The following is an 18,526-nucleotide window of genomic DNA, read 5'->3' on the forward strand; positions in this document are numbered from 1 at the left end:
CATAAATAAATAAACTTTCATTGTATTTTGAAAATCAACTCACATTTTTAATATAAGAGATTCAGTTATTTGAGTCAGTTATATAGATGCAACAAATAGCAGCTTTTTATATATATATATATATATATTACTGAAAAATAAACTACTTTACAATAACTAACCAAATCTGCACCTAGTATTTGTGGTGGATGACCCAAACCTCATGAATCATGGCAAAGCATTAAAAAAAAAGATTTTTTTTTTAAATAGTTGTTTAAGTTTTGGTTATTAAATTTTGAAAATCAACTAACTGTTTTAATCCAAGAGATTCAATTAAACAGAGTAAAATAATAGCTTTATATATAATATATATATATATATATATATATATATATATTTACCCAACAATAAACAACTTCACACTGTTCAAGCCGAATCTCCGCCAAGTAATTGTGTTGGATGGTCCGAGCCTCATGAATCATGGCAAAGCTTTAAAATAGTTTTTTTTTTTATTATTATTATTTAAATATAATCAAGCACCCAGAGATGCATTGGTTATTGGTTAAAATGACTTATAAACCCATTAATTAACAAGGTATCATATAAGACAATGATTTCATTACATGCACGGCTAAAAAAATTTACAAAAACATACTAAATTAATAAATCTCTTCCCATGTTATGCAACCATAGAAGGGATAGATATGACTTCTTCCATAAAGACCCATTTGAACTGCATCATGAATAGTATTTTTTTATCCATCATTAGTATAGATTTTTTACTTAACCACCCATTGTAATATGATAATTGTGGGCCCCACATGTTTTTAATTTAATTCATTTAATTTTTGCATGCATGGCTGTTACGGAAGAGGAATAGAAACCTTCCTTTTTTATTAAATTTTATTTTTTTTCTTAATCTTTATATTTTATTAGGTTTTCAAACCCTAGCCGCCACCTCTTGTTTCTCCCGATTTAGATTTTTGTTTAGACCAAGAAAGAGGGAGAGATTTTGCCTCTTTCCTCTTCTTTTTGTTTGCGTGCTGTGTGTCTATGTGAGCGAGGGATGTTTGACATCGAGCCTCTCGTCGCGGGTCATGCATCATCATTGTGAGCGTGGCCGCTCTCTTCCCAGATCAGGGTTAAGTGGTGGAATTTTTATTTCTAGATCTTGTCGTGACATCGCTTTATCGATCCTGATTAGGGTTATATTTTTATGCCTAGTGGATTGGCTATCCTCACGTTGATGCTAGCCATCTGCACAAATGAATTATCAACGTCTGATTTGCAAGTTTGATTTGGGAAGAATCAATATATATATATATATATATATATATATATATATATATATATATATATATATATATGTTCTTTTTAGATTTAGTTTTATCGAATTTCACTTTTTATTTTTTACTATTATTATTTTTGAATTAATGTTCTCGTTGTGTGTGTGGCGTCCATTAATTTTAGAAAATATATTCATTGAATTAATGTGCTGATTGTGTGGCGTCCATTGAGTTAGAAAATGTATTCATATATATATATATATATATATATATAGTATATATATATATATATATCTTGATTCTTTCAAATCTATATTTACTTGTTTATTTATTTTGTTTGTCATTAGTTTGGGGAATTAGTGTGCAGGCTGTAGGCGTCCCATTATTTTAGCACTATATAATATATGAATATATATATTGAAGTGTATGGGTTATGATGTCGTGTTCAGTGTTAAAAGATATGTTGTTTTATATGTTGATATTATATTGTTTTGTTTTGCTTCAAGGATGTGATATGTTTATAGAAATTAGATTTGTTAAATGTAGATGTATTAAGTATTATGATAGTGTAGAAATTAGATCCACGTATATTCACGTGTATTTGTAGCATGTTTAGCGTTTTAATACATTGGAATGTACTCTCAAATATAAGGTTCTCGTGGAAGCCTAATTTCGTGGTGTTTGTGGTTTTGGTGTTAGCTGACCGTCGTAAGTAAGCTCACCCTATAAATATTAATATATGATGTATTTTGTGACACTTATTAAATTGTTTTTGTTAAATTATTTCTTCATTATTTGGTTTACTTGGCTATCTTATTAGTAAATTATTATCTCGAACATTGATTTCGCACTTATTTTTGTTTTAATTCGCAGTATTATTCTATTTTTAATTTGTTTAAAAATATGAAAAATTCCTGATTGTTTGATAATTCAAAGATTGGGTAAATTTCTATATATTATGTTTCAAATGAGGTTATTTCTTTTGAATTCCAAAGTTATTTGTATGTATATATGTGTGTGTATATATATATATTAACTTTAGCTATTTATTTATTGTTTTGTTAAGTGTGTTATTGTTGATATAATTGGTTTTAATTTTTGTAAGAAAAAGCAGGATCACGGTATTTTTGTGTGTACTAATGATTTTGGACACGATATATTTTTGTTATAGAAATTCGTAGTTCCCAATTAATCGCGGAATAACCCTCACATCGGGGTTAAACACCGACCCAGCGTACGAGCATGTACTTCGACATAGAAAACTATAGTTTTGCATCGTTCGCTCGGTGAAGAATAACGGCTCGATATTACGGCTCGGTCAGCGAGGGTAAACCTATGAGTTACGAAATCCGACTCGGGTCGCGAGTTTAAATAAATGAAGTTATGATATTTTTGTTTTGGCATTAGTTGTTGGGGACATATATGCTCTGTTGTTTTTCGATAAAGGAAATCTGTTGTGATTTATTTTTGATTCCTGAATTTCACTTTGTTGTTTATTCCGCTTTGTTACATTATATATACTTTTAGAAATTATTGAACATTTTTATGATCCCGATATTTTTAGTGGTTGCTTCTCGGGCTCTTAGCTCATTAAGTTGTTATCTCTCTCCTTTTTAGATCGGGAGTAGAGTTGGGTGGTGGAGCGGCTTAGCGGGGTCGGGTGAGCAAGTCATTTGCTAGTTATATTTCAAATTAATAAAAACTTTCTGTTGCTGAACTTAGAACTTTTGTCTTATGTTTAATGTCTTGTGAGACACTTGTTATTTGTTTTATCGATTGTGAGCATCGTGTGCCTCTATGTTGTTTTTGAAAGTTAATAGTCTTTGTTAGAGGTTATTGTATCTAGTGTGAGAGCAGGGTTTTGAGCCGGGTGCCTCTTTGATCACGACCAGGTGTCGGCCGTTTGTCATTGCTCCAGGTTCGGGGCGTGACAATAATCTACTATGTTAAAACACAATAATAAAAATCCAATGAACTATATTTTGTAGTAACTATCATGGAACTGAAATATGGTTTATTTTCAGCCATAGGTTCATAAGTTTTGATACTTGTTTATTATATAAAATATTAGTAATTATTTTAAAATATTGCTATATTTTATTTTAGAAATCGTTAATTTGAGATCAATCAAACGGGTAAAGATGAGCCACATATCGGTTCTATGATAGATCATCTTTATGCTACAACCGTGGACATCTAAAGTAAAATTTTTTAATAATTTTTTAAAGTTTTAGTTATTATATATAGTTATATATATATTTTTAATTTTTTTTATTTTTTTATTTTTGATTCGTGAAGACTCAAGTCTTGAAAGAGAATCCAACAAATCTATGAAAACACAAAATTTGGGCAGGTTCATCGAACCGCATTCTCATCTTTCCCATTCAACTAGTCTCACTCTTTTGCTCTTCATCTTCCGACGATGGCGGCGCCGGCGCCGGAAGGGTTTAGGCCTCTCGACGAGAAGTCCCTGGTCGAGTATATAAAGGCCACACCGGCGCTGTCCTCGCGGCTCGGGAACCAGCTTGATTCCCTCAGCGTCAAGGAGGTCGGCGATGGCAATCTCAACTTTGTTTACATCGTCATCGGCCCTGCTGGATCCCTTGTCATCAAGCAGGTCTTCCTCTTTGTTCCTCTTGCTTGCCGAAAGTGATGGAGTTGTTGGATAATCTTGTGATTCTATTTATGGACTATGTTTGCTTTCTTTGCAGTTTCTAGGGATTTGTTTAATTACTATTTTTTTCTTCATCTTTTGCAGTAATAGAATGGAAAAGATTGCATAAAATCAGATATCTGTTCTTAATTTTGTAATGCTGTTTGTTAAATTTTTCACAATCTTTTTCCTACATGAAAATGGAAGTAAAGTAAAGTTGTATTCTTTTCTTAAATTCTGATTATTTCATGCACAGCTTTCAAGTATCTAGTGGATTTTAACTTTTTTTTATCCTATATAGTGATGCCATGGTACAAATTGTATTAACTTATGCTATATTCTCAATTTTGATCTTTGTCTGTGTAGCCTAAAGGGTTTGATAACATTTTGCCTTCTTCCTTGTAATAAAATTAAATGGATATCCAGAAGTTATGGTTTCTGTCTGTCCAGTTTTCTCTGTAACTCTGATGCTCTATTAAGAATTTAATATTGTGTTTAATGTTTTTTGTATGGAAAACCAGGCTTTGCCGTATGTTCGTTGTGTTGGGGACTCATGGCCATTGTCGAAGGAGCGAGCATATTTTGAATCATCGGCTTTGAAAGATCATGGTCGGTTGTGTCCAGACCATGTCCCAGAAGTATATCATTTTGACCGCCCTATGTCATTGATTGGCATGCGGTACATAGAGCCTCCACACATTATTCTACGGAAAGGATTGATTGCTGGAATTGAATATCCACTACTTGCAGAACATATGGCTGATTATATGGCAAAAACACTTTACTTCACATCTCTTCTTTATTGTTCAACTTTAGATCATAGAGCTGCAGGTATGTGTTTGCTCTTTAGCTTTGTGACTTTATAGGTCTTAAATATTGTTTTCCTGAAAGGGGGGAGCTTTTGTCAGTTACGAGCTTTGATCACCTGCACCATTGTTGTCTAGTCAGGCATGGCTATCTTGGAATTCTTGTTCCTCTCTAGAGGCTAGTTAAATATCTAATAGCTAGCTAGCTAGCTAGATCAACTAATTATTCTCAAAGGTGCCATTAATTCTAAAATCAAACTTAACATTGTGGTGATTCTATTTATGCTCTTTAGCATTCGGAACCCATCTATAAAATTGTTATGTATGGAGCCCACTTTCTTTTTGGTGCGTTAGTAGCTGTGTTAAAGAACTTTACTGTAATTCCAATTGCTTTTTTATTTTTTTTTTTTTTAACACTTATTTATTTTAAAGAAGGGAAAAACCTAGACTATTGTGATTGATACCTATGGTGCAAAGATGGCCAGTTTATATAAACAAAAATGGTCCAATCTGAGTTCAAATTTAAACAACTAGTGATAAGCAATATCACATACAAGAATTAATAGGATCAAGATGTGGATGCAATTGTCCTTTTTTTGAACTGTTCTGTTTTATATACCATACAGTGGCAGAATATTGTGGGAACGTGGACCTATGTAGGCTTACAGAGCAGGTCATCTTCTCAGATCCATATAAAATTGCTAAGTATAATCGTTGGACGTCTCCATACCTTGATCAAGATGCTGAAGCAATTCGAGAGGATGATATACTAAAAGTTGAAGTGGCTGAGTTGAAGTCCATGTATTGCTTTGTACTTGCATTGTCTTTTATGGTGTTTTAGCTGATTGATAATTGTTGAACTAGTCGTTTCGTGCGTATGAAAAATCTTTCATGTAAAATCCACTCTATTTGTAGGTTCTGTGAAAGAGCACAAGCTCTAATCCATGGAGATCTTCACACTGGGTCTATAATGGTGACAAGTGATTCTACTCAAGTTATAGATCCAGAATTTGCATTTTACGGACCTATGGGTTATGACATAGGAGCATTTTTAGGAAATTTGATTTTGGCCTTCTTTGCACAAGATGGACATAGTGGTGAAGGAAATGACCATGGAGTATGTTGCTAACCTAAGCACTTGGATTTTTTTTTAATTTTATTTATTTTGTTGTATGCACCTGGGAGTTACCTTGATTATATCGATAAGAAAGCAGATTCGTTGATTCTTTGTTAATATATATTTATGAACTCTTGCCTTACACATGTTTTCTTTATTTTACTGATGTCTTATTACATGAAACAACTAATTTTGAAGCAAAATTCTTTCTTTAACAGTATTACCTGATTTGTTCTCCCAGATAATCCTGTCATATGCCATTAAGATTGTATAATGTGACTATATAATGCAACTTTATTTTAGCTATGAGTCTTGTTATAGTGACAATTTGGACAAACCAATGCATGAGATCTGACTCATGAGGCAACATGTTCTTTATGCATCATGTACATATTAGAAGATTTTGTTATGTCATTGCTGGCTTGTCAAAAAATCATGGATCATGAAGTTGATGAAATACTGGTTCTTGCACTTTGTTGTGCGTTAACTATGACCACAGCCTTTTTTAGTTGACTTGATTAATTTTACTTATGTGCATCTGCATTTGTTTTATCTATGTAATCCTTATGTATATGGCAAGTCATAATCACAGCAAATAAGGCTTCTAGAAGAAAATTCTCTGCTCCTTTTAAAGATAATGACAAATAAGCTGCTCCTTTGTTTGTCTCTATAAGTTTGTCGACCTTCAATCCTATGCCTCAATCATACTCCTTATCAATTCCATCAAACAGTATTTTCTTGCTGACAAGATGCTTTCATTTGCCCATCTTGTATTCTGACTTAACTGGCGCTTGCATACTAATTAGGTGTATATCAAGCAGTCTACCTTCTAAATCCATTGCCAGGCCTCATTTTAGCCTGAAGCTGTATGGTCTGGTGTCAATTTTTTGTGGCTAGTCATTTAAAAATGAACCAATAATATAGAAAAGTAGCAGGGAATTCCAGTTGTTAGGTTTCCTTTCTTTAAAGTAGTGTTGCCAATGAGACATTACTGTATGAGCACTTGTTGCGAATCCATATAAAAGCATCACCTTCTTGGATGTCTACTAGAAAGTTCTATTTTGATGTTATGTGGTTTTCTTTTATTTCTTATTTCAAAATGATACTTATTAAGTAGCAAACTATGTGTCACTTAATACCATTGAGCAACCAAACTCAGTTTATCATTAAACATTTCTTATAATTGATTTGGTAGCAGCACACCATTTGTATTGTAATGTATTTGAAGTACTTGTCATCTTGTAGCCATACAAAAAGTGGATCTTGAAGACAATTGAAGAGACATGGAACCTTTTCCATCAGAAGTTCATTTTCCTTTGGAATGAACACAAGGATGGGGCTGGTGAGGCATATCCTTCAGATATATACAATAAACCAGGGGTACAGCTCCTTGCACAGAAGAAGTACATGAGCAACTTGTTTCATGATACTCTTGGTTTTGGTGCTGCGAAAATGATCAGGTAACCCTACTAATAAACTCGTTTTCCATTTTCTAATTTTTCTGGTGAAGTTTAATTGCAACTGCTTTAGTCCTGCCAGTTTTTGCCATCTGTTGGATGGTTGTCCACAATTATTGAATCTTGATTGCTATAGAGTAAGAAAAAATTGATTTTGATTCATTAAATTAAAAGAGGATATCTTTATGAAACATTTCAAATTTGTTGTTCTAAGTATTCTAGATAACCTGGTTATATCTTCGTTAGTTTTACCCCACAATGATGGAACTATCTCTAGTAATTATTGAGCAAAGTATATTTCGTATCGCAAATTTCCTGAAGAATGGTTACTTGAGTATATATCATTTGCTAGTGTTGTTAATTTAGTGTTTTTTGAATGATGTTGAAAATTTTAAATATAGCATGTTGATGTAATTAGTTGAGTTGACAGTGCAGATTCCTTTGTGTTATCTTCTATTTTATCTTAACTTTGATACAGGGTTTAGGAGTTAAAATAGATAGATTAGAAAACTCAAATTAGAGCATTTCTACATATTGATTGGATGTATAAAGAAGACTAATTGACAACACTGATCAAGCACATTCTCGAAAGGTGATTGCTCAACACCCAATGTTTTAGAGGAATTATTTAACAGTTTTAAAGAATTGGAGGACAACTTGGTAAGGAAAGTGTTGAGGAGGTTGATGCCAAGAAATTGTTCGACTAAAACTCGCTTTTTTCCGATTGGAATGGAAAATTCTGGATGCTAGTGAAAAAGATGGGGATTTGGATTGATAAAGGACTAATCTGGCAACTTCAGTGGAATAAACGAGACTCCGTTCCAACATCATTTACCTTCTTATGCAACAAACTATTTGAGTAACAATCCGTTGCTTAATTTGGAACAATATTTTATCCATTGCAAGAAATACTATTGTTAAATTATATATTTTGGTATTAGTGGGTCCTATATGGGCTCTATACATGGCTAGTGTCTTACTACCAAAAAGTCTCGAGACTTAGTAGCTTTAACCTCTATACCTATATATAAACCCATTACACTTCTATCAGCACAACCGATGCTGAGTACTTATGTTTAACATTCCTCCCTCAAGTTCAACTCGATTCGAGCTTTGCATGCATCTGTACATCAGAGGTCTGTTTACATGGATTTTTACACTACTTGTGTCTTAGAGGTCCTACACACATGAAGGTCAGTCACACACTTTGAACTTTATACCACATCGGGTGGCTCCATTATATTTCTCCGATTCATGTTAAATTTTTATATTTTTGGTACTAGTGGGCTTATATAGCCTATATGGGGCTTTAGGTGTCTTACACCAAAAAGTCTCAAGACTTAGTGGCTCAACTCTCTATACCTATATATAAACTCATTACATTTCTATTACACAACTGATGTGGTACTATATTTCCAACAACTATTATATAAACTGATGGACATGAACTTTGTCCAATATGATGGCAATGTGTTGTGCTTTTGTAAATTTTTAAGACAAAATGTTATGAATTGGAGAGGGCTCAATTTCAATGCACCTTCTAGAGTTCAATTAAATTTCCTACAAATCTCTATTGAAGTTCAACTTGGGATCATTTCATGCTGCACCTGAAATTTATGAAATGTTTTTTCTGTGTCCAATCTTCATTTGATGCATCTTTTTGCAGGAGGATTGTGGGTATTGCCCACGTAGAAGATTTCGAGTCGATCCAAGATGCTCAAAAGCGAGCTTATTGTGAACGTCGGGCTCTTGAATGCGCGAAGAAGCTTCTGAAGGAGAGATGCCAATTTGAATCTATTGATCAAGTTATTTCGGTAATTCAGGAGATATCAGTTTGATGCTTAAAATGTAACCTTTGCCCTTACCATTCAATGACTATATATATTGCATAATGTGGAACAATCATAAATAACATGCAATGACAGCTATAGTCTGTGTCCCTTGCTTGAAAGCATTGAGTATGTCATGTGAACTGGATGCAAGTGAGATGTAGGGGCTGTTTGGTTACCAGTATTTCAAATTACAGTGTAAGTCAAATTACATGTAATTGAAATTACTGTATTTTCACTTACATCATGATTGTTTGGTTGCCTGTAAATGAAAATGTTGCATTTTCTTTTCAAATGTTTGGTTTGATGTAAGTTGTGGTTTAGAATCACCATGTAAAGTAAGTAGTGAGATTACCCCTATTTTCAAAATTTTTATAATTTATAATTTTCTTTAATATTTCATTTAAAATATGTTTTATTTATTTAAGTTAATGTATTTTATTTATCTAAATGGATCTAAGTTAACGAATTATATTTATTTAAATTTCATTTATTTTTTTTAAATTAGTTATTCAATATACTTGAATTGAATTTACTAATACAACCATCAATTGGTGCTTATCACTTTAGCATATTCACTTGAAATTGAATCTAAAATTCCTTAAATTTGAGACAAATCATATTCAATAATTTAACATGTTCATAAAACAAGATATAAAGTCAACAAATCATATTCAATAATTCAACATGTTTATCAAACAAGTTTGAGACTCAACAACCTAAATTTAACAACCAACACCATTAAATTGTCAACATGTTCATAAAACATAACATAGTTCAACAACTCCAAACAAAAACAACATGCAAAATAATAAATGTCCATAAACTTAAAAACACACAACATAAGTAAATCATAAGAGTAGACGATCTCAGACACCACCATCATGCCCCAACTGCCTAAGGAAACCATCCATCGAAAAGCATCGAAGGTCATGATCTTTATTTATAAAAGCAGTTGCTAGATTATTTTAGGCATTCAAATGGTCATATGCTAAACCAAGATCAGACTTATTGTAGTAGCCAATCAAAGTCATGACCTCATCGTACAATCTCTTACTCAACTGTACACCTTTGTCCATCTTCGCGGCACTTGCAAGTCTATCTAATCCAATGGAGATTTTTTGCATGATTTCCAATTCTTCCCGCCTAATACGCTTTGATCCCTTGTTTACTTCTTTCACCTTCGAAGTGGATGTTGTTGGTGTTTTCGCCGGAGGAGGTTGTGATTTAGTGAAATCCCAATCATCTAACCCTTGTGGTTGATCATCAGAATCCAATGTCGGTGGTGTTGATGGCATTTCCATGCGGACACCTAGACTCCTAAAGCTTTGAGAACCTGTTCTTGCAAATGACCCCATCGCTTGATCGTTCCCACAAACAATGGCCATCTCCTCATAATCTTCAATGGGCTTATTGATGTAAACCGCTTCATTAGGATGTGACTACAAAAAAAAAAGAAAAGAAACAAGGACAAGTAAATTGAGATAATGCACACAAATATCAATTATAAAAATAAAAAACAAACTTCAAATTACCTATATGTATGTTCGGAATTCTTCAATGCCCATAATGATTTTCTTCTATGAATCATCCCAAGAAACCCCACTTAAACTCTAAAGCTTTTTTATTATTACCCATATTTTTTTTACATGTCGGAGATGATTGATAACATGTGTATCACTCACAGCCATGTTAAACCTCGTACTAACAGCCCTCGCAACTACATTGATAGCAATACTCTTGAAACCTTTGTCAGTTTTAAGGCCAAGGTTTGCTTGCTCAACTAAGCATCTGAGCAAAAATGATATCATGATCGTTGTATTTATCTAGATGTTATTTTTGTACTATTTTCTAATTTAGTAAAAGGGTGTTTGATTGCTGTATTTATCTTATTTGAGAAAGTTATCTTAAAAAAAACATAGTTAAATATTAGTTTGAGAAAGTTATTCTTTTTCGTTTAGAAAAGTAACAGCTTTGGCACAAATACTCTGAAATAGTTGTTAAATGGTTTAATCACCAAAATATTTTTTCTATTTTTCTCACTTTTTTCCCCACTCTTTACTGGTATTTTAGTGGCTGATGTGGCATATTTTGTGTTAACATATTATTAAATAATTAAAAATAATAATAAATTAATCACTAAAATAGTTCCTTTATTTTTTTTTCTATACTGGTATTTTAGTTTGTCAATCACACACACACACACACACACACACATATATATATATTCATTTTCAGTGTTTTGTTATGTATTAATAACATTAAAAATTAAAATAACACTAGATTGGAATTAAACTCTTGCGTTACTATATGATTTTCAATTGGCAATGGATGTGGACCATTGTGTTTTTTTTTAAATTGTTTTTTTATATAATAATTCCAAAGAGTGGAATTGGTGGATGCATTTCTAATTGTTTTCATTGTTGTAATCAACATACACAGGTAGATTATAGCTTTCTTTTGATCCTTTTGAGCTTTAATTTCATTAATTTCATTGATTTCAAAAGTGGTATTCTCAATGCAACAATTTACAACTTAATCTTTTGGGGAAAAAATGGCCAATTTTTACTTTATCTATTAATATACACCTTTAACATGCTCATTTAGGTGAGACTTCTAGATCAAGAATGGAAACTAATCCATGAGCTGGATGAATTTTTCCTTAGTTACATTCCTAGCTTACTAGTTTATAAAAATCTTACTATTTGGATAATCTTACTATGGAATCTAAATTAAATCATGATAATTAACTATTTTACTTAATTAAAGTTCTCAATCATGAACCCAGATTAAAAATAGGTTATGCTATTATGCTCATGTGAAATGGACTTTGTAATAGGACTAGACTTAAAGTAACACAATTTTCCTTTTATGTTATTGAGGGCTGAGGCAAGGATAATTTTAGATACTAACATAGGTTGAAACTAATTCATTCCAAGAATAATAATGAACCTTTAAAGTTTAATTTTTCCTTTATGTTATGAATAGAAAATAATTTTCAGTGAAATTTTCTTATGCAATGATGATAAACAAAAATCAAGGCAAACTCTTAATATAGTGGGCTTTTACTTGCGAAGACTAGTGTTCACACATGGGCAATTATATGTTGCCTTGTCACAAGTCACATAAAGGGATGTGTTTAAAATTTTGATTGAGAATAACCAAGGATGTTTAACTGATGAGACAATGAATGTAGTTTAGAAAGAAGTTTTTCAGAAATTTACATAGGAATTGTAGATGGTGTTAGGGATGGCAATAATCTCCAAACCCGATCCGACCCAAGTTTGACATGTAAAACCCGGTTTGACCAGGTTTCGGGTCAGGTTCAGGTAAAACCCAACTAATATAAAGCGGAAACGGGTACGAGTAAGGGAATCTTGATACCCGACCCGAACCCAAACCCAAGCCCGACCCGAAATTCAATTAACAAATATACCCAATTATATATATTCAATTTTTTTGTTATGGTTTTTTAAATTTCCACTTTATGGTGTTGAAGTTGTGTCTATTTTGTGTTACTTTGAATGTTTATTTTCATTTCTTACTCTATGGTGTTCATTCAAACAAAACAACTATGATTTTATATTGATATTTTTAATTTTTATCTTTAATTTTAATTTTATTTTAAATATTTTTAAATATGGTCATGGCGGGGCGGGTATCCCCACGGGTACCTGATTACCAGTTAGGTGCGGGTGTGGTTCGGGTATGGGAGCGGGGTAGCGAGCGCGGGTATAAGTATGGCAAAACCTGTATCCGACCCAACCCGTTGCCATCCCTAGATGGTGTAATTATATATAATTTTATACTTTGTTTTTTTATTTGCTATATACAGTATTTATCTTTTTTTTTTATTTGGCTATTGTTTAAAACTTAGAGTAATGATTGAACTTTTGTTCCATAACTGATAAATTATTGTGAATATTAAAATCCTTTAATATGTTCTTATCATTTAGATAAAGCCAGAGACAAAGGAAAAACAAAGTGTTCTGCTAAAATGTTGTTTTAGAAACAATTTGTTTTTGAATTTGTTTAGAAAGCAACTTAAAAGAATATTAATTGAGTTTTGTACTGATTTACATTCCGATCAAGAATGTCCGCAAAGAAAATCTTTGAGTTGGTTGAAGGAATGCTAAATTAAGCAGTGAAACTGAAAATTATAAAACTCTGGGATTGTGTGATTCTATATTTTGGACAAATTATCACATTGGCTTTTTGTTACAATAGATTTGTATGTAAGCGATTATCAATGAATAAAAAAAAATATTTATAATCACTTAGTTTATACTCAATTGAAATTCCATGGTCATTCCTGATGGTTCCGGTGGATAGTGTGATGTGCTAAGTAACTCAAAAACTCACTCAAGAAATAAACATACACACACAATCAAAACAAGATAAAGGAGACCAGCAAATTGGTAACCCAGTTCGGCACAACCTTGCTTACATCTGGGGGGGCCAGGCCCGGAGAAACAATCCACTAAAAGAGATTTAAAAACAAGGAGTACAACACTCTCTCAACACAAAGAATATTCTCTCTAAATTGCCCGATGGCCACACACTCAACTCTCACCGAAGAGTCTCTCACTTGTTGGCTCATCCTAAATCTTCAAACAGGATCTCTTATATAGATGCACCGACGTCTAATAAAGTTATCTCTTTTAGAATTGTCCATGGCTTTCTAACTCGGACATCTTCCAAAGTTAGATATTGCAACACCCAGTTGTAACATGGCCCACCTTATTGAACATGACTGAGTTCTAGCCAGATGCACCCGAATCTGTGACCTTTAACCTCCCGGTTCTTTTAGTCCGCCTCGTAGCAGTTGACTCGACCCGAGCTCCTCCTGCTTGTAGCTGCTTCCTTCCTCACGTCACTTCAGTAGGTCTCCCTCTCCCGAGGAACGTGCCTACCAAGGCACACGCAATCATCTCACCAAAGATGGTCACCGAAGATCTCCCGATCTTCTTTCCAAACTTTGCCCAAGTTTGGTCTTCCCAAATGATCTTCGTTTGACTCATGGAAATATTGTTACTAAACTTGATCTCATCTTCATCCAAGTTTAGTATTCAGTATCTTCAAGCATGATCTTCAATCATCCATGCTTGAATCTTCAAATCTCTAATCATATCTCTTGCAATCTTCAATCAATCTCCTTGAATAGCTCCGCTCATAGATAGCTCTTGGATCTTCCTTCAAATTGTTTTGCTAAATATGGTCTTGATAATCTCCTTGGCTTGTCCTTGCCTAACTTAGTTTGTGTCTCCAAATAGCTTCACACCAAACTAGGTTTGTCATTGCCTATCTTAGTTTGTGTCTTCAAATAGCTTCACACCAAACTAAGCTTTATACATTCTTTATAATCTTGAATTCTTGCCAAAGATAGAATATTCCTCTCCCTCTTTAAAATAGATATTTTTAAAAAGGAGTTTTATCAAAAATATGATTTATCATCCCGGATCTTACCAAGGATAGATAAACATACTTTAAATAAAACTCACCCTTCTTGAAGAGATCCTTTAGACTTGATGCACTTTCCAAAAATAGTTGATCATCACATGACTCCATTGAGAGGAATATCTTCTAAACATAATCTTCATCTTGATCTACTAACCTTTGTAGCTTCACATGTCATGACACCTAACTTCATCCACATCATTATCCTAGTCACTCATCCTTTGTGCCAAGTCATCATTGCCATGTCATCTTCTTAGTCACTACTTCCCTAGCTGAGTCATCATAGCCATGTCACCTTCCTCTTGTCATGTCATTACTCGGCTTGTCATATAATGCCAATCCATGTTATCAGAATTAACAATTCCATTGCTTCTAATTTTCTTATTTCATTTAATAGGGTGCAATAATTCACATGCATATGCAAGAAATAGATGCTCCATGTTTTCCTCAAAAACTCATAGAAAAAGGAATTTACATCTTTACAAAGATCCAAGTTGCTAAATCAAAAATTAGGCATCTCACTATTAACTAAGGATTAGCTATTTTCTTGAAACTGATTCAATAAGGTGATCCTAGCAAAAATGATCCGTCGGTTATTTCATGTCACTTCTTCAATTTTATATATGATCAAAGAATTGAATCACTAGTTAATTCATACAAGTACTTGGACAGATCATTCATTCAAACTTGAAAATCTATTCATTATTGGTTACATAATTTGATTTAGAGAATTAAACTCTACTAACTAAATATTATGATTTTTTATTTTCAAATGCTATTGGAATACTCATTTTAATTAATCAGCCCTATGATACGTATTTATGTACCAAAATATGATAAGATTGTAGACAAAAGAGATAGTTATGATTCCAAAATTACAAAAGCTCTCCTTCACCTCAAAGTATCTATTTTTTAATCATACAACAATGTAGTCAAACTTAATTCTACAAAATTATAGCTACATGTTTATAATGGACACATAGTCAAGGTCACTATCTGGGAATATTGTTTTTCATTACTTAATGTACCTGAGCTTCTAATAGATGCAATGCAACCAATATCAATCAATGTCTTTATTGTTTTGGTTGCCAAAACTTTCAAAGGTACACTATGAAATTCCAATGCTATGACTATAAATCTATATCTTATTTTTTTGACAATAAAACTTTTTCTTATTTAGAAAATAAATTTATTAAATTATTCTCAACAAGACACACATATCAGAACACATCTACTATAATAAAAATTTATGTCAAATTTGACATTCTAGCAAAGTAGGAGTTCAAACTAAGGTACAACAAATAATGAAGTATTCAATGAAGACACTAGTAACAACATACAACTAACATTAACCATTTCTTATTTTTAATGATACAAATATCAAGTTAAAAATGAACATATATAACTCCTTCCACAAGAGTAGCAACAACTTCAAATTTGTCCAAATGTGGAGCAACTATACCAAAATTTCTTAACTTTAACCCAACAATGATCATAATATAGAATAAATTACATATTTATTTTTTATTGTGTATAAAACCTTAGCATAAAAACCATCAGAACCATATTCCAAATAACTTACCCTGCATTTTATTTCCTAGTGCAATAAGTTCAAGGTTCAAGCTACTATCCTAGGCATAAACAAAGTATTTGGATGGTACTACAATGCCTACAATGTATGCTATGCGAGCTTGGATAACTAGGGAGACTAACTTTGGTGTGATTAGAATGGAATTAAAACTCCATTAATCACATATGAACTTATATCTCATGAGGACTTTGATTTTACTTCATATCGATTTCACCCAAAAAATATCCACTAACAAGACCTTTGAATGTTTATTTAATTTCATTATGAGGCTAAATCTAATGATGGAATATGAAACTGATGGAATGAACTTGGTCATTTTTTATAAACAAGCAAAAAAATAGACAAAGAAATTCAAACCAATGATGCCAACAATTAAAGATATCAACCAAGTCGAACCTCTTCATCAATCCTTTGAGTGAAAGGAAAAGAGTTGTACTTTACTATAGGATTGACATATAGAATAGTTACTCAGGGGTTAAAACTGTACAAAATATTTGATACTGAAATAAGCAAAAGAAAAGCAAAATTCCCTATTCCAATAAAAGAGGCAACTTAAATAACAAATGCCAATTTGTTCATTGAGGAAGTTGCTACCTCTAAAGACTAAAGAAGAATATCGGGTCGAATGAAAATGCATCAAACTTTGAGGATGATTAGCGGTAAGCTCTAAGTTCTCCACCCCATACAGAAGCTCCGAAATAACATTTTTCTAAAGAATCATTGAAATAACAAATAGACTGCAAACATCAACAAACTCCTACGAAACAAAATTCTATATATATAATGTTTGTATTATGAGATTTCAACTATTCCCAGTATTAATAGCTTTCTACGCAACACAATGAACCTTTTATATCTATATATCTGCAGTTTGTTATAATATATGAACGGAAAAAAAACCCCTTTATTTTTTTGGATGTCCATGCTCTATTATGAGGGGACAATCCTTGTGCCCCACAATTTTGAGGAAAATGGGAGGGAATGTAAGATAAATTACTTATATACCCTTTAATTATAAAAATTATTAATTTAAATAATTAATAATAATAATTAAATTAAATAATAAGTAATATGTATTAATTAATTTAAATACTAAATTATAATTAAAGTGAACTATTTAATTTAAATATTTAATTATAGTAATTAATAAGAATAATAATTATATGAATTATTTTAAATTAAATATTTAATTGTAATAATTATTTTAAGTAATAGTATTAAAAATATTTATAAATAAAAATTATTTGTTATTAAATATAATTCAATATTTTATACATCGATACCAATTATTTGTATTAAACACATAAAATTAATTTAATCACATTTCTTTCTCTTACTTTTTTCATTTCCAATGAAATATTTTTTTAAATAAACACAATATTCATTCTCATTTCCATCCCTCTTTTTTCACTCCCGATACCAATCCCATTCTCATCCCATTCCATTCTGTGTACGCCTTCTAAATGCAAAGTTCTATAAAAGTTGGCCCTGCATACAAAAGGAGTTACCTCGAAATCTCCAAAATTGCAAAAACCCTCTATTGATATTATTTAACAAAATAATTTTCTACCCAACACCACAAACCTTTCTAGAATTCTCCTTTATAAAAAAAGAAAAGAAAAACTAGGTTATGTGTTTACAAGTAGCACAGAAAATAAACCGGAAAACAACTTTGTAAACCTTTTTTTCTCTCTTCTGAATCTTTGTTTCATCTTGAAACTCTAAAAGTTTGGAATGATGACTCGGAGCTACCAACATCTGCTCAATAAATTGGACGACATCTCCTCCGATGTCTTCTAGAACCTTGGAGATGAAAGCATAGAGGTTTGTGCTAAAGCCTATTACGATATTCCTATCTCTCTCTCTCTCTCTCTCTCTCTCTCTATATATATATATATATATATATATATATATATATATATATATATATACCTCTTTTTGGTTAGAGTTTATTGATGTTCTTGATTGAATTTTGGAGTATCTTTGATTATTTTCACAATTTCGTGTGAGAGCTTCACTTCGAAGCAGATCGTGAGAAGATTTTGGAGTTGATGGAGTATTTATTGATGAAGCTCATGAGCCCATCATAACCTAACTATCGCGAGGTTTCTTGATGTTTGATCATATGCTTTATTAGAAATCTTGATGAATTTTATACATATATATATATTTTCCGTATTTCTTCTTTTGTTATTTAGAAATGCAGACTAGTTGGATTTGTTGTATTGACGATTGCATTTGGGGAAAGTGTTTGCTTCTCAGCTTCTTCATGTAAAAAAATATTTTTTAAAAAGGTTCTTAAAAACATTAATTAACATATTTTGCAAATTAAGGTTTGTAAGTCTCTACAG

At 32.1% G+C, this 18,526-nt stretch overlaps 1 protein-coding gene across 1 annotated transcript; it reads left to right on the forward strand.

The window, feature by feature from the left end:
- Window positions 1–3,608: 3,608 nt before the first annotated feature.
- Window positions 3,609–9,249, forward strand: LOC120268987 (methylthioribose kinase 1-like). The gene is made up of 6 exons (XM_039276266.1): window positions 3,609–3,882; window positions 4,440–4,749; window positions 5,351–5,525; window positions 5,640–5,841; window positions 7,087–7,301; window positions 8,965–9,249. The coding sequence occupies exons 1-6, from the start codon at window positions 3,688–3,690 to the stop codon at window positions 9,134–9,136; spliced, it is 1,269 nt and encodes a 422-aa protein (XP_039132200.1). The 5' UTR covers window positions 3,609–3,687; the 3' UTR covers window positions 9,137–9,249.
- Window positions 9,250–18,526: the final 9,277 nt, after the last annotated feature.

Source organism: Dioscorea cayenensis, chromosome 9 (genome assembly GCF_009730915.1).
Source record: "Dioscorea cayenensis subsp. rotundata cultivar TDr96_F1 chromosome 9, TDr96_F1_v2_PseudoChromosome.rev07_lg8_w22 25.fasta, whole genome shotgun sequence".
Classification (NCBI taxonomy): domain Eukaryota; kingdom Viridiplantae; phylum Streptophyta; class Magnoliopsida; order Dioscoreales; family Dioscoreaceae; genus Dioscorea; species Dioscorea cayenensis.

Excerpts from the sequence above, each read along its gene's own strand:
- LOC120268987 (XM_039276266.1), top strand. The coding sequence starts at position 3,688 with ATGGCGGCGCCGGCGCCGGAAGGGTTTAGGCCTCTCGACGAGAAGTCC. Across the intron at positions 4,750-5,350 it reads TTTAGATCATAGAGCTGCAG|TGGCAGAATATTGTGGGAAC; the intron begins GTATGTGTTTGC and ends TATACCATACAG. Across the intron at positions 5,526-5,639 it reads GTGGCTGAGTTGAAGTCCAT|GTTCTGTGAAAGAGCACAAG; the intron begins GTATTGCTTTGT and ends CTCTATTTGTAG.